The following is a 22,449-nucleotide window of genomic DNA, read 5'->3' as shown; positions in this document are numbered from 1 at the left end:
AGACATGTCTGTATGTCTGGCATCCCTGGGTTTGAGATAATGTTTATATATTTCAAATATAACAAACTAAATGTTCAAGAGCATTGAATAACGAGTAAAGAGCTGGACTAGGTAAAATCATCAAAATTGAAACATTATTTTTATGCCGTACATATTAGTCGTTTTTATAATGAGCTAGGCTTCCACTGCTGTAAAATCCAGAAACCCCACCATTTCAGCGGTTTCCCAGTATATTGTCGTCAATTCATAATAGTGTTGTCTAATGAGAGCTCGAAGTTTCTCCCTGTCTTGCTTATGCCCATTTATTGACAAAAAGAACGAGCAGGACGGGAACATCTTCGAGCTACTTGAGCTGCTCATTGGACAGCACTAATGACAACATTTTGCTGACAACGACAACAATTTTTGTCGCGACAGAATTCGAAGGTGACATGACGAACTTTTTGTCAATAACCATGGCAACTAGTTTTGTCCGTATGGTATGTGCAAAACTTTGTCGTGGTGCAAAGCGTCACGCGACAAATATATCGTAACAAAATAAGTATGTGACAAGTTTAAAAATGTCTTGTCGGAGAGGGAGACCAGTAGTGTGCTGTATCGCGTGTCGTTGGTTAGGTTGTGTTGTCAAGTTTGAGGTGACTGTTTTTCTTTGGTTTTGTCGCATGGTTTTTCTGTGTGAAGGTGACAAATCCCAGGCCTGATCATGGCTGCAGTTTATTGCAACATTCAAACGTCAAACACGTCTGAGCAATGTGGTGCTACATTTGGTTAGAATCCGTTACAACTTCACTCCAAAGTCTGGTGGATTTCTTATGCACGGCGGAAAATATAGTTGGTCACAAATTCAACAAATTCAACACAAATTCAATTGCATTAGGGTGTGCACGTAAAACAAATAATCATATTTTGATATCAGATAAAATTATTGTATAGGAACATTCGGTTAGAACGTGTGGATTATTTTCAGTGTAGTTTTTTTCACTGACCCCAGTGAAATAAGAAAAGTAGAAAATGAATGTTACCGTCTGTTGACATCAGTGGTGCGAATTCTCAGTCTCAGTGACTGAAATTTGTTGGATATTGATACCATTTCCTCTTCACACTCACTTCCTAGCAGTGAAAACTGAAAATGATTAGCAGCAACAATCAAAGATGAAGTAAACAAAAGACCTCTCTTCTCATTGCACACGCAGCCCGCAGTGACAGTCCATTCAGTTCACTCGCTGCTGCGTGAATGCGACGGTCCTATATAAATGCATGGGTGAATGTGAATACTAGAGGCCTGAATAAGAGAAACGCGGATAGAAAATATGACTCTGCCAACACTGCATTCAATCTTCTTCATCAAAGAACAACACATGAAAAGGAAGAAATGGTTTATGTAGACAAAATCTCACAATCCGCTATTTTATGTGTCCACACCACCTAACAATAGAATCCAATAAACAATGGAATTTTATTTCATAATCTATAAATGACTTGCATATATTATTGCAAACTAATGTAAAATACATTAAATTTTGTTTATTTAAAATTGCATAAAATCGAATTTGGCTGTTTTCAGTATTTGAGCCAATATTTTGGCTGCTTGACAGGTCTCCTGCTCGATTGGTTGCTGTTTTTGACGGTTCGATTGGCGGCACATACCTATCCGCGTTTCTCTTATTCAGGCCTCTAGTGAATACTATCACTTGAAAGACAATGACAGGAAATTTGTGCCGAATGATCATCAGCTTCAGCCCGTTTTTGGCAAACCAAGTTTGCTAAGCTACTCCTGCTTTGCCTTGCTGACTGAAAGGCACCGTCATAGGCAAAGAGGAGCAGAGAAAAATACAAAACAAAAGAATCACACTCAGCAGGCATTGTTGATAAATTGCACCACTGGTTGACATTGTCGTACTAAACAACATTTCGTGCAACATGCATGCGAGATGGTGATAACTGGGCGATGATTTTTCCAATAAATTGTTCTAGCTGTTACGTCTGTTTGTATATGGTTCAAATCTAAAGCAGCGGTTCTCAACCTTTTTCTGGATAGGTACCCCCTCGATCTTCTGCTTTTATTGAGGTACCCCTCATTTTCTCGCTGTAAATGAAAATAAGCGTAACGCATAAGATATATTAAAACGGACGTGAAAACAAATTTCCTGAAAAATAATGAGGTACATTACTCTCCAAAAAGCTGTCAGAAATGTTCGTTATTCCGTGGAACTTTCCTGTTCAAATTCATACAATTTTATACATTCAGCTTCCTGAAAGACTTTGAGGACTTTTGGTGGCTTCCGAGCCTCTTGAACGGAGGCTTCCAAGCCTCCTGAAAGTAGGGTTCTAAGCCTGTTAGTAGAAAGCTTCCGAGTTTCTGGAAAGGAGTCTACCGAGCATCTTAAGACGAGGCTTCTGAGTATATCGAATGGACGCTTCACAACATCTTAAAAGGAGGCATCCGAGCACATTGAAGAAATTCCGAGCTTCTTAAAATAAGACTTCGGATCCTTTTGAAAGGAGGCTTTCGAGCCTCTTGAAAGGTGGCTTATAAGCCTCTTGAAAGGTGACTTCCAAGCCTCTTGAAAGGAGGCTTCCGAGACTGCCGAACCTCTTGAAAGGAGGCTTCCGAGTCTCTTGAAAGGAGGCTTCCGAGCCTCTTGAAAGGAGGCTTCCGAGCCTCTTGATAGGAGGCTTCCGAGCCTCTTGAAAGAAGGCTTCCGAGCCTCTTGAAAGGAGGCTTCCGAACCTCTTGAAAGGAGCCTTCCGAGCCTCTTGAAAGGAGGCTTCCGAGCCTTTTGAAAGGAGGTTTCCGAGCCTTTTGAAAGGAGGCTTCCGAACCTCTTGAAAGGAGGCTTCCGAGCCTCTTGAAAAGAAGGCTTCTGAGCCTCTTGAAAAGAAGGCTTCCGAGCCTCTTGCAAGGAGGCTTCCGAGCCTCTTGAAAAGAAGGCTTCCGAGCCTCTTGCAAGGAGGCTTCCGAGTCTCTTGAAGAAAGGCTTCCGAGCCTCTTGGAAGATGACTTTCAAGCTTCTTGCAACGAAACTACTGAGCTTTTCGGAAAAGGGCCTTCATGTCTCTCAAATAGAGGCTTCCGAACCTTGAGGTTCTAGATTTCTGTACAGAAGAATATTATTTTTCAACATTTTATCTCGCACAAGTAGATGATACATTGATGATTTTTAAATTTTGTTCATTCGACGTTTTGTCCCACAGCCTCTCATACGCTGTACTGATCGTGGATTCGCTGTACTGACAGGATTCGAAGTCTATGATTTACTAATCACCATGCATATTATGTACAATACAAAGTAATAATACAAACAGGAATATCAAAACTTTATTCTTAATTAGTTTTTTTTTTAATTGCAATACATCCGCCATTACGCATTTTGTCCGAGGTACCGCCTGTGGGCAGCAAAGTTACCCCCAGGGGTACATATACCCCAGGTTGAGAACCGCTGATCTTCTGTTCAATCATTTCATTTAATTAACAGAATGGGTCTCCAAAACCCTCTTAACATAGTTAGGGGAGGGCCGTTTCGCCCTTCTCGTACACTAAGTGCACGTGAAGTCTATATGTTCGCCAAAAAAACAAACTTTCCACAGAAGGCCCGGAATCTACAATGTTTCAAACTAATCGACTCAGTTCAATAAATTAAGATGATGTTTGTGTGCGTGTTTGTATGTGCGCAAAACACATAAATACACAATAATTATTATTTATTTTTCAATCATTTATCCTCAATTGATGTGCTTGCAACAAATTGCATTCAACGGAGAAAAAAATTAATGAATTAAAAATTAAATGAATTTGAATAATTGAACCATTTCAGTATTTACCTATCAGAGCTATTTTTTACTTTTCTTATATGCTTTTGTGAATAACTAAAATACGAGACAGACACCAACATCAGTAGGTGAATTAATCAGGCGTTTTCTTATGTATATTAAGGTACCCCGGGGCAAGTGGGACCTAAAAAACGCTAGTTAAGCAAAATCGCCAAAGCATACTTAGAAAACAAGGTATTTCAGGACATTAACCACGGATACAATATTATATGCTTCCGTTGTTGAAGTGTAGACGTGTTGTGAGCAATTTATTCATTAACAAAAATATTGGTAGTGACTTAAATAAATTTACCTGTGGGACCCACTTACCCCTTCAAACGGGGCAAGTGGGACCTATTCTGCTCTACACTGTCGAACGAAACTAATTTGAAAAATGTAGATATAATGCTCATGTAATTTCTGAGTCGTAGTATTTCAGATCATGGATGGAGGTTTATTGCTTGTCAGACTTTTGTTTTTGGCAAAAGAAAGGGATTACAATGTTAGCAGATATAAAATCAAGGCAACAGCCGATTTACCGTTTAATTGTCTGTTGTCTGGCTTTACATTAGCTTACTTTCTTACCAAATGTGTTAGATGGAAGAGATGGACTGCAGAACAATCGCGCTTTGTTCTGCATTGCGCGGCCGGTAATAAAAATCAGTTCAGTGCGAGATTTCTCTTGTTTCGGACTGCAGAACGATAACGCGATCGGCCGAAATATTTGTTCTGCATTGCGCGGCCGGTAATAAGAGTAGCTATCGAACAAGTAAGTGCAGTGCGTGTTTTAGTCGTCGGGAAAGAAATAAAATATCTATCTTGTGTTCGGTGGCTCATGCGCATGTCGCGCGTGGTCGAAAAAAGCGAGTTCTTCAATAGTTTGCTGTAGCCATCGAGCAAGTGAGTACAGAGTGCTACGCTTCCCCGCGGTCGTCCAAAACGCGAATCTCCTTAGCTTTCATATGCTACCGGGCGTGCATGTTTTTTAACTTTTAACTCGTATTAGTGTTATTTCCCATCCCATAGATCGCATCGCTTACCAAAGTGAATCCAGATAAATTATCCTTTGTAACTAAGACGGGGGCCTTCCTTAGCCGTGCGGTAAGACGCGCGGCTACAAAGCAAGACCATGCTGAGGGTGGCTGGGTTCGATTCCCGGTGCCGGTCTAGGCAATTTTCGGATTGGAAATTGTCTCGACTTCCCTGGGCATAAAAGTATCATCGTGTTAGCCTCATGATATACGAATGCAAAAATGGTAACTTGGCTTAGAAACCTCGCAGTTAAAAACTGTGGAAGTGCTTAATGAACACTAAGCTGCGAGGCGGCTCTGTCCCAGTGTGGGGATGTAATGCCAATAAAGAAGAAGAAGAAGAACTAAGACGATATCCTATCCCAAGACAATCGTGGAGATGCAGAGGTATACTCGGTCTCTAGTAGCAACGAGAGTCGGACTAACAATCCTTCCATTCCTATATGACCGTAAGGACGTGGCCGGCGCCGTTATTGACTTTAAATATTTGAGCTCCCAAAACGTGTACATTGAGAATGGGTAGCTAATCCCAAGCCCCATTCATTGTGTTCTCTGTACAATTTCGCAAGTTCAGTCAATCACGGAGTAGCAACTACGAATTGTGCGGTCATAATGCTCATGCTCATTCTCGAATGTTTTAGATGGAAGAGATAAGCAAATCTTTGTTCACTTTTCGAATAAATGTTTCTCTGGTTAACACAAGTTATTACATAAAATAGAACCTCAAAAGGAACGTTTTTATTCAGGCGGTGTTGTAAATTTGTAATAGAACGAAATGGCCAATTCATGTCTTAAGCACTTTATTTATCTTAAAATCTGTTAATCTGATGCGAAGTTTTAAAATGACAAAACACAACAAGAACCTGTTGATCTATTGTATAATAAGTAGATTGTTTGCACTGTAAACGGAAAATTTTGCATAAATATAACCATTGTTCTTTTCCATGAGGGAGATAATTTTCAGAAAGTAAAATACACATTAGGTAAATCAACTGTACACTACTTCTTAACAACTAAACCAACGATATCAACTGCATATGATTCAGATCCATATGACATATGAGTGTCGAAGTTATTTTTCACTAGACAACAATCTAAAAACAGGTAAAATGGCCCTATCGAAAATGTTGTTCAAATATGTCCCACTTGCCCCATGTATGTTAAAAATCAAGGGAAAGTGAAAATTGCAGATTTTGGCTTTAATCAAAACTTTTAAATCGTTTTTGATGTCACACAATTATTTAATTGCTCAAAATATTCACTTTCTACATCAATGATGAATTTAGGAACGACTATTTTGTTAAAAATCCATTGAATTAAAATAAAAGTGATAGATTTTGCCGGTAGTTTAAAGTCATGATTAAACAATACCATTAGTATGGTGCCGCAAATGGTTTTGATTCCAATTTTTTTTTTGTGTCAGGCGAATTCGTTGATAATTCTGCTTCATCTTTCTAGAACATTGTTACCATTAAAAACGTTCACCGATTAATCGGCAGCCATAGTACCCACTTACCCCGTATTTTCACTTGCCCCAGGGTACCTTAGTCCAATTACCATTGGAACCACAATGATAGCAAAGGAGGAACATATTGAGATTCACCGCTTTTGAAACGAATTGTAGAGGAAAATTGCGCGACCAGAACATTATCCACTTCCCTGACAATGTTCGGTACTAGGGGAAAGTGTAAAATCTTTAAATTATTAAATTCTATGGTAAAACCACTATAAATTGAAGGTGACTAGTTTAATTGTTCCATACTGCTTAAATCCAGTTTCCAAAGAACGTTGTTTCTTGTCGAGAAAATTATCGTATTTTCCTAGATTTTCAATTTTCAGTTATAAGTTCGCTTTCATCACAATGATAATCTGTCATTAAACCCCTTTCATTTGTTGTGCTTTACAAGAGAGCGCGATTCAGTTTCACTCCAAATTTTCGACCACTATTCTAGTTTGAATCTGGAGCAAAATAGAACAAACTCGCTGGTTCCCCCAGCAGTGTTCTACTCATGTTTTTCAAATTTTCAATAAATTGAAATTATTATGTTACTGTCAAGAAAGGCGCCGTAATCGCAAAGTGGATTGATCTGTAGATAAAATGACGCTTCCATACACCAAAACAATTGAAAAATATTTGAATCTCGTGATTCAATTGTGGTGCAAATATGCAGAAAATAGAACGGAGCGTTATACCAGTTTTATTTTTTTGACAGTTGACTGGTATAAAAACTGAATCTAGAACAGCTGCTGGGAAAATTTATGTTTCAGATTCATATTTAAACTGACAGCCCTGAACGATTTGAATCACTGCTGATTTTACTCTAAGTAATCTCATATCAGTTATAATCATCCAATGAAAATAGGATATTCCAGAACTCTTTTGCTAGTATTATGAAATGCATGATAATGGTAAAAGGTACAATATCGTAGTCATGGACCAACCATGTTTGACAGCGTAATACAAGCGTAATACGAAATGGTGCAAGATTTAATTTTATTTATTTTCATTTCTATACCAAGTAACTACAGAGAAGATCGATTTACAGGTAGAAAAATTGTTATTCATTTAGATCCCGAGTAAATATAGAACGGAACTGGAATCGAGCACAACATTTTCTGAGGCATAAATAGTGGCCATTAGACAACCTGGTCCGTCCGATCTGGACTTGAATCAACTCTGAACCATGTGATGTAGACAGGTGAAAAAAGTTTCACATTTTCACTGCCATGCCATACCAAGCAAAGAAGAGTACGCCTGATATGCCGGCTACAAGCAGTAATGATGATGATGTCGATGAAAATGATGATGATGATTATGATACCCGGAGGAAGCATGAAACCAAGTACATGTGCGGACATAGTGAGAAAATCATTGCGCTTGTGCACAGTGTGAAAAGGAAAATATTGGGGGCAGCATCTGCAGGAAACAGGAAAGCTCTTTGCAACACTTCAATGTGCAGCTCCAAAAGCATTTGCTGGTTGTTGCTCTTGTTTGCCTGTGCCCTTGCACGTGATTCTCGAGAATGCAACGTGAAAGTGAAAATGTGGGAAATAGTGTTTCTAGTTCATGGATGACGTTGATGAATGATGAATGAGGATACCGGCGGAATGATGAGATACGATGAAATGAGTTTTTTTTGTGATGAATGATATACTTTAATCAAGAAGTGTAGAAACACCTACTGCTTTTCTTGTACATCAAGGTGTAAATAATAATTATGAAGCTTCCATCAGATTAATATTGTAAACGTTCATAAGCTTTTCAAGTTAAACCCTAGCTATACAAACAAAAGTTTATTGATTTCACTTCAAACACAAACTGCGGGAAAATCTATATTACGGAAGGTATATACCATGCGGCAGTTTAAGAATGAAATTTTTGCCGCAGAACACAATATCTCTTTTGTCTTCTACAGGTTATTATACAAATATTCACCATAAAAGATGTCGTTCGTAGCTTAGTAGGGAAAGCACCTGTCTAGCATATTGGGTTAAAACCTCACCGGAGGAAGTGGTAACCTCCAAAACATTCAATATAATTTAGGATCATTTGAAATTATTACACTTAAGCTACATTAAAATTCGTACCGACGTACGAATGTGTTATTTTTCTTGGTGACTGATTTGCTTTCGAAGCTCCCCGATCAGATGATCCTTATTCCGAAAAACCTTCTTCAAAAGTTCTGTATTCCAACTGATACATTGTCTGCTTTTCAATTTAGTATTCAACATATTAGTTATTAAGTGAAAGCTTTTTAATGCCCGTCAATTGCACGATTATGTTTACACAATTTTCATTATTTTCTCGGTAAACCTGAACTATATATATTATATAAACGACCCTCAAAATGCCATCGCCCACGAAGTTCTTGGCAGGAACATAGTTTTCCATCAACAGTCAAAGAGTTCATTAAAATTTTCTCATTCTTTACTGCCACCGCTTTTTATTATTCTTTATTAAGGTTTTCCACAGCGTTCCTGAAAATAGGACTGTTGTTCCCGAAACCGTGACTTGTTAGTTCACTAATTCGTGAACGCTTTTTTTGCGAGAAGGAAACATGCAGGATAAACACCACTTTCCGGATCGATATTGCATCATCATACAATCCATAATGAAGCTACACATCCGTAAACAAGTCGCAGAATGCACAGAATCGATCGTTCTCAGACGTTCCGGCTACTGCTCGTCTGACTGCCTGTCTGTCCTTAGAGGTTGTTCCCACACCATTTGTTAAATTTAAATTTACGGCTTTTCACCGTCTACCGTCTAGTCATCGTGTCTGGGACATTTTTGTTGATTTGCTGTCACGTTGAGCGAGACATCTTTCTAACCTGCGCTTCTCGCGCTACATTTACTCATGCTCGAAAAAGGGAGTACATACAGGAAGGGGTGTTAAAATAATGTGCATAAACCTTTCATATCTAAAAAGGTGGATCGTACACGAACGTAATGAGCAAATTCTATGTGTTAACTTTCGAGTGGTTCGAATAGAAGTTTTTTTTATTTATATACTATTTTTCACGCAGATAAAAACTTAAAAAATGATACCGTTTTCTTATTATTTCTGACCTGATGAAATGTGGTTTTTGAAAAAAATCTTTCAATATTTCTTGGTGTACGAAAAAGCCAGTTTGATACTTTCTAATTCATTTCGAACATATTTTTTAGTTCATCATGTACACGTCTTAAACATTCGTGACCGCAGAATCTAAGCCGAATACAGTGTGGTCTATTTTTGGCAACCGGTGACTGTCCGCCCGTCGCGTCGTTTTTACGGTTTTTGTGCCAAACTGACACGCTACATTCGGCGATCCGGAACCCGATCATCCGACCGACGCACGACGACGTGCATACCCAATCGCGGAGACAGTGCGGCGGTGCAATGCATTGGCTCCATCATGTCTCGTCAAGCCGAGACAGAGAGACTTTGCGTATGGCCGTAAACTGTTAGTAGGAGTAACATTAGACTGCACATACGCAATGTGGGGACTATCAAATCCCAGTTGAACACTAGGAAAAATGTTTACCTAGTGCATATAATTTTCAAGAATGGAATTTCGACAAAAGGCTCATAATTTATGCAGTTCTTAATCTATATACATCTATATACATAAAAATGAATTTCTGTCTGTCTGACCCTTACATACTCGAAAACTACTGAACCGATCGGCGTGAAAATTTGTATGCGTTACCCGGGCAGAACCCATGAACAGCCCTCTTTGGAAAGAGGGCTCCCATACAAATGATACATAAATTTCTGTGAAACTCAAGAACTAATCAGAGAATAAATTAATTATAGGCGAAACAAAGTTCGTCGGGTCTGCTAGTATTTTCATAAATATGATGATTTAGAAATTCGCTTTGGACCAGCAAATACAATCACACATGGCGTTTTTATATGAGTTTATGCTTTCTAAAATACAATGAGAGATTAAAAAGCGCATAAGGCAACATAAGACCAGTGGAAAGTTTTCAAAAAATCACACCAAAATATAAAACGCGGATTTTCCTCAGTGAATGGTTTCTAGCTGATAAACATAAGTGGTTACGAAATGAGGGGCATAGCACTGGCGAGGCAACCACGTGATAGTAACGTAATGTTTGTATCCGTTCGGCCGGGGAAGGCACGATGAAAATCTCGTCTCTCAAGATGCTGACGGTAGACTCGGTGTCTGGGCTCGAGACGACTTTCCGAGGAAACGCATGGACGAACGTATAAACGTTCAGTTACGCTTTTGAGTAGATGGCAGGCTAATGGACTGTGTATTTGTCAACCTTTGCTAGGACGTACGTCGGCAGAGATGATGAAGACAGAAGAGGAAAATATGTTACTCGGCTTCGTGTGGTGACAAGTATTTTTATACCTTCAATTTATTTTCTCGGGTAGTTTAAGTGAAACAAGCCTCATTATCTACCTTTTCGCATTCCGTGCAATCAGGCATGTGTGTAAATTATTTGCTATTTTTTCATCGTTTTAGCACTTCACCTTACTGATGTGGAAATGGTCTTTGAAAAATATAATGGAGTAATAAGGGGCGTGTAGCCGCAGAAGTTTAGTTAATTTTTGTATGTCTCAAGAAGTTAAACGATACCGAACGATAGAGTGTGGGGAAGGGTCGTTTGGCTGAAACCCATTCGACCGAAAGCTATTTGTCCGAATGCCACTAGGCCGAACAAACCGTTAGGCTCAAACCCAGAATTCGGTCATCTAGCCGAATAGGTCATTTGGCCGAAAAGGTCATTTAGCCGAATATGACATTTGACCGAATAGGATATCTAGCCGAATAGGACATTTGGCCGAATAGGACATTTGTACGAATAGGACATTTGGCCGAATAGGACTTTTGGCCGAATAGGACATTTGGCCGAATAGGACATTTGGCCGAATAGGACATTTGGTCGAAAAGGGCATTTGGTCGAACAGGACATTTGACCGAACATTGGCTGAACAGGTCATTTGGCCGTACAGATTGTTTGGCCGAATAGATCATTTGGCCGAATAGGACATTTGACCTATTATGACATTTGGTCTATTACGACATTTGGCCGAATAGGACATTTGGCCGATAAGGACATTTGGCCGAGTAGAACATTTGTCCGAATAGGACATTTGTCCGAATAGGACATTTGGCCGAATAGGACATTTGGCCGAATAGGACTTTTACCCGAATAGGACATTAGGCCAAATAGGACATTAGGTCGAATAGAACATTTGGCCGATAAGGACATTTGGCCGAATAGGACATTTGGTCGAAAAGGGCATTTGGTCGAACAGGACATTTGACCGAACATTGGCTGAACAGGTCATTTGGCCGTACAGATTGTTTGGCCGAATAGATCATTTGGCCGAATAGGACATTTGACCTATTATGGTCTATTACGACATTTGGCCGAATAGGACATTTGGCTAAATAGGACATTAGGTAGAATAGAACATTTGGCCGAATAGGACATTTGGCCGAATAGGACATTTGGCTGAATAGGACATTTGGCCGAATAGGACATTTGGCCGAATAGGACATTTGGGCGAATAGGACATTTGGCCGAATAGGACATTTGGCCGAATAGGACATTTGGCCGAATAGGACATTTGGCCGAATAGGACATTTGGCCGAATAGGACATTTGGCCGAATAGGACATTTGGCCCAATAGGACATTTGGCCGAATAGGACATTTGGCCGAATAGGACATTTGGCCAAATAGGACATTAGGGCGAATAGAACATTTGGACGAATAGGACATTTGGCAGATAAGGACATTTGGCCGAATAGGAAATTTTGTCGATAAGGCCATTTGGCCGAATAGGACATTTGTCCGAATAGGATATTTGACCGAATAGGACAATTGGCCACATAAAACATTTGGCCGAATAAAACATTTGGCTGAATAAGACATTTGGCTGAATAGGACATTTGGCCGAATAGGACATTTGGATGAATAGGACGTTTGGCCGAATAGTACATTTGGCCGAACAGGACATTTTATCGAATAGGACATGTGACCGACATTGGCTGAACAGGTTATATTGGCGAATAGGATATTTGGCCGAATATGACATTTGGCCGAACAGGACATTTGGCCGTCTCACTAATCACTTTTACAGTGAGAAGTCTCACTACCCACTTCGCGCTACTCACTTTTCACAGTGAGAAAATAGAAATGAGTAGTGATACGTCACTCTACTCACTTCTCACTCCTCATTTCTCACATCTCACTGTGAAAAGTGAGAAGTTTGACGTCTCACTTCCTACTTCGCGTTTTTCACTTTTTACAGCGAGGAATGGGAAATAAGGAGTGGGAAGTGAGACGACTCGGCCAAATGATCTATTCGGCCAAATAGCTATTCGGCCAAATAACCTGTAAGGCCAAATGTCCTATCGGTTTTGGATGCTTGTCAACCGCAATCAGAAGGATATCATTGGCGTAGACTTGAATGGATACCAGGAAGAGGGTGACGGCAATAACCGAATCCTGGGGAGCTCCGGTCTTGTCCTTCGCAATTTTGTATGTGTGTGATCTAAGCTGCATTCAGAAGGAGAGGTCGAATAAAAGGTTCTTGATTACTTGAGCTTCCCGGAAATACACAAAATTGTCAGTTTCTTCAGAATTCCTGGACCAACTGACCTTATAGTGGACTTAGTGAACTCTTAATACTAGAGGATATTTTCGGGAAGGGTGCCCGAGAATTACTCACCGTTAATGTTTTCAAGGAGGATGAGTTTTTCGCGCGTTGACAGACGGTTCAGCATAGGGTGGGTATCCGATTTCGACTGATCCCGCAGATTTACCCTTCAATTTACGCAAAGCGAAATCCAGGTAGAAATGCTGTTTTTAGTATTGGCCGGTATTTGGAGCAAGCCGAAAAGCAGTGGGTGGATGGATGGCGGTGTTTTTTTGCGGAAGGTATCAGGATATTTTCTGTATGAGGGCCGGATTACGCTGGACAACGCCATTGATCGACAGTGGGATACCGTTGGAGTGTTTTCTTCCCTACATACAGCCGGTACGCCTCCAGAGCTCTGTGATCGACTGCTAGTTAGAAAGGTCTTTTCCTTCGCCTTACGGATAGTTTGGCGGCAATCATTTCAGGCGATTTGGCACGCCGCCGAGGGAAGGTTAGGCAATTCGGAGATGTTTGGTGTGAGGCGTTTCATCGGTCTTTTCAGGGCGTGGAGCGCCTTGCGCCTACGCTTTATTTACGGTGTCCACCAATGAAGGGCTTCCCGTTCTTGGGATGGGCTGGTCTTAGGGATAGTACTACCCAAATCATAAGGTCCGAGAGCTTAATCACTGTGGCATATCGTCCTGTTTGCGCTCGATTTTGTCTTGAAAGTAACCCTAGTTGGCTTGCTCGTAGAGCCGGGTTCCCTCCGTGGGTTGACTGCCAAGCGCCAAGGATCAGCACGTGAATGATGGCTCTGGGGTCTCCATCCGTAGACCATAGCAGCCAGAACAAGATCGAACTATCAAAACGTCGATGGCTGATTCCACTAGTCCTCTTCGGAATGTGGTTGAGCCATTGTTCTACACGGTAAGGTCGGATTTGGCTGTGGTGAAAAAATGTTTTCTATGGCGTAGTTCGAACGACTTCCCTGGAGTGCTGGTATCCGTTCAACTCATCGAGAATTATCGTCGGTGACGGTAGCTCCGCTCGTTTTGTAGATCGGACAACTTTCCGTTTGCTATTCAAAAAGACACTACGGTAATAGCGAAAGTCCACTGTAGTCTCTCACTGTAGAAAGTCCACAGACTAGTACAGATTGGAGCAGAGTTCGTAGAATGATTTGTATTTCACACGAAGGCCCAATGGCGGAACCTCGGACAAAACCTCATTTTTTTTCGCTCGTTTCACGAAGCCCGTATTTTTTTAATTTCACACTTATATTATACGAGCTGATTCCATAATTTGATGATTGTAGCTTGTAATAAATTTGTATGGCAAAAGAAAATTTGACTACATTTTTTTCGGAAAAGATTCGGTACGATCTGGTATCGTGTATTCAAACCTATTTTTTGTCTACTTTCCGGTGGTTAGTGTGATGATTTGCTCCTAGTTGCTCCAAAGCTGGAAATTGACTGTTTCGATGTTAGAATGAGGACGCTGTTAATGTTTCAGACCTTAAGGCTTGCGCTTCCAGAAGTACTCTAGTAGCATAGTATATGTTAAATAACAATTCTAACCTCAAAAAGAACTTAGCGTCCCAAAATTACTCTTTGGTATAAGATTCGAGCAACATATTAGGTTTTGTCCGGCATTTGTATGGGTGCTCGCCACTGTGCAAGGTTCATGGTGACGATTGTGGTGCGGTGTATCAACGAGCAGCTTCAGGTCGTTGCCCTAGCAGCACACATGTTCTGCACAAATTACTGCAACTTATATGTTGCTGTAACCATCTTTGTCTGACTTGTGCTGCTCGGGTATAGTTATTGTGGAACCCGTCGGGAGTCGAAAAGTGTGCTGCTTGGGAGTATGAGTGGGGTAATATCCGAAGGGTCCGGGAAGAATATCGGTGTGATCACCAGGATTGAGCAAGTAGACTCGAAGTAAGGGGGTTCCGTTGGGGTGTAACTTTCTCATCGACGCCTACCCGGAGACTGCTTCTGTTTCTGATGCATCCCTAGAGATGTCGTCGATGCGTGTGCCCGCGTGCTACTTCACATTGCCAACTTTCTTGCTTGCCTGCTTCATGTTGTTCGGCTGTTTTCCGAACATCACATGCTCTGCCGACTCTAGCTCACCTGCACATTCTGGACACTCCGCAGAATCTACGAAGTCAAACCTGTGTAGGAATTTTTTAAAGCAACCATGTTCAGGCAACACCTGTGTTAGGTGGAAGTTGACCTGATCATGTTTTCTATCGACCCAGTTGGACTCATCCGGAATTAGTCTGTGGGTCCAAAGACCTTTGACTGCGGTGTCCCATGCTCTTTGCCATTTGAGCAGCGAGGCTGCTCTCTTGACACGTCGCACTTGCACCGAGTCCCTTTCGTTGTAGCACTCCACATCTTCCTCTTCCTGCTATAACGCACACCGCCTCTTATGATATGGTGCGATATGCACTCGCGACACGTAGGCACATCAGCCGGCGTACTCTGATCAGTTTCTTTACATTGTACTCGGGCTTTAGTGCTACGGTCCATGCCGGTACGCCATAGCGGATGATAGACAATGCTACGCCCGATATCAACCTACGCACTTGACCATGCACCGCCGATCTGTTTTTTTTTTGTTTTGTCTCTGCCTTTTTGTTCCGTAGAGCTCCATAGCTCTTGCCATCCGGAAGATGCTCCCAGTCGAACCATTCCTCGAGCACGACGACAAGCCACATCGTCCCTGACGCCAATTACCCGGATAAGCAGCTGAAATTCCTTGATCTCAAATTCCAAACCCCGTTCATCCTTAAACATTGCAAACCAACCTCGAGTCACCACGAGTTCGTTGGTTTCTACCCTTCTCTAACTAACTGTATAATAAAATGATATTGATTGTATATGTATATATCACATAGAATCATGGCTCCGTAAAGTGTTATACACGCCTGAGCCTGCCAAATAAACGAAATTGGAAAAAAAAACGGGACCACGTCAACCGACTTATACGGTGTATCAGGCCAGTCTGGTGAATCATGCTTCGGGAACAGCCCTTCAACGAACCTAGCTAACATCTCCTGAGATCTCTCAGGAGGTGTGCTATTTGTTTTAGCCATCACTATCATGTAAGCATCCATGGAGTGTTGTTTGCCATACTGCACAGCCTTTCAAAGCAGGCTCTTTTACTACACCGAGTATGTGTACTGAGTATTTACTACACCTACTGCTTTACCGATTATGATTATGACAGCAATCTGCTACTCGTGCAGATGGTTCCATGCTTTCGCACGGAGTAAAGCCTTTTGCCGATTCCAGAGGATTATTGGGAGTTTGCTTTCATTTCCCTTCGACGGATTTTATCCTCCAGCTTTGCGATGGTCTTCCTACGTTCCTCGATCTTCTGGTCCTTGTCAGTGAAGATTACCTTCGCTTAAGAACTTCTTTGGCCAGCAAAACACAAAATGACGCCAGTACATTATCAGGTTTTCACTTCAATGTCTGGTTGGAAATTAAAGCTTCTCCATTGCCAACAATTGATTTTGGATGGGAGCGGGCCATTTGGCATAAAGTCATTTGGCATAACGCCATTTGGCATAAGGTCATTTGGCATAAAGGCCATTTGGCATAACGGTCATTTGGCATAACGGACATTTGGTATACTTGTGACCAGCGTCAAAAGTAAGGGTCTTTTGGCATAACGGACACTTGGCATAACTTTTTTTTGCGTTAGCTGAATGGTGACTAAGTGGTGCAGGAAACACCCCACAATAGTAAATATATCAGCCGTCGATAACAATATTAAAAAGACATTTTCCTCTCGTGGAAAGAATGCATTTGCAATGCCATGCAAAAGTAGTCGCATGTCCGGATTAGAGCAATGGTGGATGTAATCCCTTCTTTAGAAGTAGGCGTGTGGCCGGATTATGGCAATGGAGGATATGATACCTTCTTTACAAGTAGGCGCTTGCCCGAATTAAGGTCATGGTGGATGCGATCCCTTCTTTAAAATAAGGCGCTTGCATGGATTGTGATTCCTTCTTTAAAAGAAGTCGCTTGCCCGGATTGCGACAATGGTGGATGTGATCCCTTCTTTAAAAGTAGGCGCATGCTCGGATTAAGGCCATGGTGGATGCGATCCCTTCTTTAAAAGTAAAAGCTTGCATGGATTATGGCAATGGAGGATGTGATCCCTTATTTAAAAGTAGGCGCTTGCCTGGATTATGACAATGGTGGATGTGATTCCTTCTTTAAAAGAAGGCGCATGCCCGGATTGAGGCAATGGTGGATGTGATCCCTTCTTTAAAAATAGGCGCTTGAACGGATTATGACGATGGAGGGTTTGATTCGTTCTTTAAAATTAGGCGCTTGCTCGGATTAAAGCAATGGTAGATGTGATCCCTTCTTTAAAAGTAGGCCCTGCCCGGATTATGGCAAATGGTGGATGTGACTCCTTCTTTATAAGTAGGCGCTAACTCGGAATAAATCAATGGTAGATGTGATCACTTCCCGAGTAGCACAATTCAGATTGATTTTGTTGCATTTACTCATTTTATTTTTATTCCTTCCTTTATTTGGTAGGCACTCTGTGTTACTTAGCCGCTACTGTGCCGAGATTTATTTTTTATTTTTTATTCTTTATTATAGTGATTTTTAAGTTTTTTTTTATTCCTTTATTTATTTGGTAGGCACTCTGTGTTAACCGATAGAGTAGAGTGGGGCAAGAGTGCGCGTGGGGTAAGAGTACGTTTTCGATTTTTTGAAGTAATAAAAAAAGATAAACTAGCAGCACTGCATCAGTTTGACAGGTATTCTGGCCAACTATTATTATGTGTAATTGTAAACGATTTGAATAAACGACAAGGAAGATATGGAGTAAGATAACTTTTTGGTCATTTTGCTAAAAATAATTTGATTTCCGCAACTGTTATTTCATTACCATATATACGTTCAATCAGGTGAACATTATACCATTTCAATAACCTATTGTATAGAGTACTTTATGGTACAGAACACCAATCCGATTGGTTTTTCAAGAAGTCAAAACCATTACTTGAATAATTTTTGGGACTGTGGGGTAAAAGTACGCAGGAACCGGTGGGGCAAGAGTACGCATATGAATCTTCAAGTTATGATGTCAAACCCGTATCTCTGGCCGAAATAAGACTTCTTCCAAAGCGTAAAGATCCATAACTAAGAAAAAAGGGACAGAATTCGAAATTATCACAAGTTTTTAGGATAAAATGAAGTAATTCGGTGTTAGAAAGCAAACAAAGCGAACAAAGCACTGAAGCGAAATAATGAATTATATTAGAATTTGTTGTACACCTAAACATAGTACGAAAACACAATTTCATCTAAATGATAATTTCATTTAATCAAAAGAAACATTCATAAATTACGCAACGTTTAGCTGGGAGGGGTTGCGAGATGTGTGACGATCCATATAATTTTTAGATGATTCATAAAAATAGTGTAAGATAGAGAGGGGGGGGGGGTTAGGAATGATGAAATAGCCAAATTTTACTTTACGTGATTGGTGGACTTTCTTTAAAGAAAATGCCTTTGTATACGCCACGTGAAACCTGATATATATTTTTACCTCTGTAGTTTTTTGTATATATAAAAAAACAATGGTTTTTCGTATGAAAGTGCACATTTTTAGGACCCCTCCCCCTTTAAGTGTTACGCAATCTTTAAACATTCCGTAATATATGCTCATTAAACATCAATTAAATGTTAGTAACTCTTATTTGTGTTAATATATACTTAAAACACATGATTGGATAAATGCGTACTCTTACCCCACCAGATGCGCACTTTTACCCCACCGGTGGGGTAAGAGTGCGTTTTTCACTTGTCTTGCAATAAGGGTTCTACTAAAAGGAATCTCAATAATTTCAATATTTTTTCCACTGGGTAACATAAAGGAAGAGTATATGAATCATCGACACTGATTTGATATGCAGAAGCTTGCTTCATAAGGGCCACATGATCGATTGAAAACTAAGTGCGTACTCTTGCCCCACTCTACTCTACTGTGATATTCTGCAGCCAGAATCCACACAGAATCTATTTTAGATTTTCCATTATTCATTGTTGTTGTCGTTGCTGGTCCATCTCGTCGTGAATCCATTGTGTTCGTTTTGTCCATGTCATGTATCCAATGATCGTTGCATTGTCCGGTTGCCATTTATCCGGGTAATGTTTGGAGGAATGCCTCCGAGAAAAACAAGTTGTCAGTCGTCATCAGGCAGCCGTGACGGTGAGGCGTGCACCCCAATACGCCACCGCATAGGCTGCGCATCCGGTGACTGACGAGGGTTTTGATGGATGGGCTGGGAATAGAACCAATGACCATTCGCTTGTAAGGCGAACGTGTAGCCAACTACGCTACGGGACCCCCTCAACAGTTACTCATATGTGACTTGATTGGTTTTAGTAACTCGTCTACGACAAGTGTATTGCTTCAGTTTTTAAAGTTAGGCGCTTGCCCGGATCAAGGCAATGGTGGATTTGATCCGGTCTTAAGGCGCATGCGTGGATTGAAGCAATGGTGGATGTAATCCCTACTTTAAAAATAGGCATGTGGCCGGAATAAGTCAATGATGGAAGCAATTCTGCCGTTTTGTTATTTCATTCTTCCGGAAAATGTCTACCATCATCATCAGTCTAAGATGCATCAGTCTAAATTTATCAGAAAACAGCCTCGACCTACTTCATCTACGCTAAATATTACATGAAATATCTTTTTCGCTTTCACAGTTCAAAATTATGCCAAATGTCCGTTATGCCAAATGACCCACTCTTTTCTTGCAGTTCTAAATTATGCCAAATGTTCGTTATGCCAAATGACCATTATGCCAAATGGTCTTTATGCCAAATGACCTTATGCCAAATGGCGTTATGCCAAATGACTTTATGCCAAATGACCCAGACCCATTTTGGATTACTAATAAAATAAAGATTAATTTGTTACTACTTGATACTTGATGGGCTATAGCTCTTCGATGAACCTACGCCGAATGGAGTATCCTTCTCCACTGGACTCGATCCTGGGCCAATCGCTTCCAGTCGCCCTGAACATTGAGCGCCCTCAGGTCCTCTTCAACTGCAAAAGCCATCGTGTACACGGCCTTCCACGAAGCCTTGTTAATTTTATATAAAAGTCATAAAGTTGGTGGTAATAGCTATTATTTTTAATTAACACCAATGATTAAATTCGGCTGAAAGTCTGTCTAGTATACACAATCAAACAAATCTATACACACAACAGTTGAGCTTTAACCGCGATTTGGGAGAAATGCTCATAATTTGATGCACGATGGCAGCATTCGAGGAACATTTACATTTAGTCAGCCTTTAGTAAATAATCCTGCGTAACTGCAATTATCATCATCTTAATCAATATTGCAGTTAACAAAAAGTGCATATATGTAATTACTACAAAGAATGTTGATCTTTGATAGAAGGTTCATTAATAATAATGCATCCATATTTAGAACCAATAATGGAAGAAGGTATACATATAATATTCTGCTGATTAGAACTAAAGTATTTAACTATAATGGGAGTGCAAATAGTAGTGATTAGCTTGATTGTAAATCTCAAAAATACCTCAACTGGATCTCTTGATTACAATTAAAAATCCTACCTCTCCTATTAACATACTGTACTCATTTCTGTTCTCCCTGGTTAGCCTTTTGTGTACCAACGGCAGCAGTAACCGAGGCGGACGACGATAACGACTCTGAGTGGGACGAGGATGACGAGTCGTCTGAGGCAGATGACGACGGACGGATCTACAAGAATCCGCGGAATTTACCCTCGACCGAGTGTCCACGAGACGAGGAGCAAGCGACGCTGCTGGTGAGTCCTAACCCGATTTTTAATCTGAGTCATGTTGAGCACACGAACTCTGTCAAACGCATTCCAATCTAATCGTGCGATGCTATTTTTTGCTAGGGACAAAAATGTCTGAGAAAATGCTCCTCGGATGAAGACTGCAAAAGTAAGAAGAAGAAATGCCTGTGCGACGGTGCTTGTGGAATGTCGTGCATAAAACCGGATCGAGAATGCCCGCCGGTCGACAAACCAGCTATGGGGGATGTCAATGTGTCGGGCAAGCATTTTGGATCACGTGCCGTGTACACATGTCCGCATGGTTACCACGTGGTGGGGCTACAGAGTCGTCTCTGTCAGGCTGATGGGACGTGGGCCGGAAGTGAACCGATTTGCAAGCAAAACAGTAAGTGTAAAATTATTCGGAAGGTGCATTTCTATTTAATACAAGCTATTCGAATTTCAGTTTACTGTCTTCAACCTCCGATTATTGAGCATGCACGACATTCAGCTCTTCCAGAACAAGCCACGTTTGATTTAGATTCGACGGTGCAGTACCACTGCCACACAGGTTATGCAACGGCAGGGTTCCCTAGAGCGAAATGCTTGGCAGTGGATGGGCAAGCCAGTTGGTACGGACCGGATATTTCCTGCGAACGTGAGTACCGAAATAACTAATTTTAATCGAGACGTGTCAAAAGACTAAGATGATTTACATTTTAGCTCGTTCATGCGGTCAACCATCAGATCCAAACCACGGATGGCATTCGGGGGAGAGTTATACCTTCGGCGGAAAAGTGACCTACCATTGCGGGGAAGGATACGAATTGGTTGGGAAAGCAGAAAGATACTGCCAAGCGGACGGATCATGGACTCCGAAAGAACTGCCCACCTGTGTTTGTGAGTATTATGTGCGAAAGCCTGATTTATGGTTGAAAGTTTAGAGGTTGAATGTTTGGTGGAAATGTCGAAGGAGTTGAAAAAAATGACACGAAAATATGACTTATGTCTCTCATTATTAAAATAGAACGGAATGGCGATGCTAGGAATAGGTACGTTAGGCAAAACAGACGTTAAGCATAGTGAACGGGAGGCATAATTAATCCTTTTTCACGTCATGCCTAACGTACATTATGCCTAACAGGGTATACCCATAAAAAACAATATATGCAATGCACTGATATGTATACAGACTAGACTTTCATACAAAATGGTATATTATGTGAATCTCTCAATCACTGTTTTAATATGACTTGAATTTGCAATCCATGGAAGCTATTTGAATAAATTTCTCCCGAATAGACGATTCTATTTTTATTATAGAGACATCTTCATCCTAAAAATTTGCCTTCAACAAGTGTCATCCAAGAATTCCTTGGAGTCTACACGCGTAACCAAGACCTTAATTTCTACACACATAACCAAAGGGCTGTTATCTCTTTAAAAATCTGATTCATGTCCTATTTGATCCATAAAACAAAACTTGATATGTCTTTAATAACTGTTCAGTTTCAGGTCATCTAAGAATTATCTGGAGTATAGGCCTTAAGGTCTACACGCGTAACCAAAGGGCTGTTATTAATATTAGGATTCAGCAATTCGTACAAATTAATAGGTGGTACAAGCCTGGACTATTGTATGAGAGTAGCATTACTTTCATCTGTTACCTCAGATAT

General features: G+C 40.7%; 1 protein-coding gene across 1 annotated transcript in view; it reads left to right on the top strand.

The window, feature by feature from the left end:
• LOC134212177 (uncharacterized) overlaps positions 1-22,449 on the top strand; it is a 111,115-nt gene that overhangs the window by 11,776 nt on the left and 76,890 nt on the right. Inside the window, exons 2-5 of the mRNA XM_062689798.1 lie at positions 20,631-20,800; positions 20,897-21,179; positions 21,240-21,431; positions 21,497-21,673. Coding sequence (XP_062545782.1) covers positions 20,631-20,800; positions 20,897-21,179; positions 21,240-21,431; positions 21,497-21,673 — 822 coding nt within the window. The remainder of the gene's footprint in view (positions 1-20,630; positions 20,801-20,896; positions 21,180-21,239; positions 21,432-21,496; positions 21,674-22,449) is intronic.

This window comes from Armigeres subalbatus, chromosome 2, assembly GCF_024139115.2.
Source record: "Armigeres subalbatus isolate Guangzhou_Male chromosome 2, GZ_Asu_2, whole genome shotgun sequence".
Lineage (NCBI taxonomy): Eukaryota > Metazoa > Arthropoda > Insecta > Diptera > Culicidae > Armigeres > Armigeres subalbatus.
The sequence above is the reverse complement of the archived record's forward strand: the minus strand, read 5'-3'. Positions and strand labels throughout refer to the sequence as shown.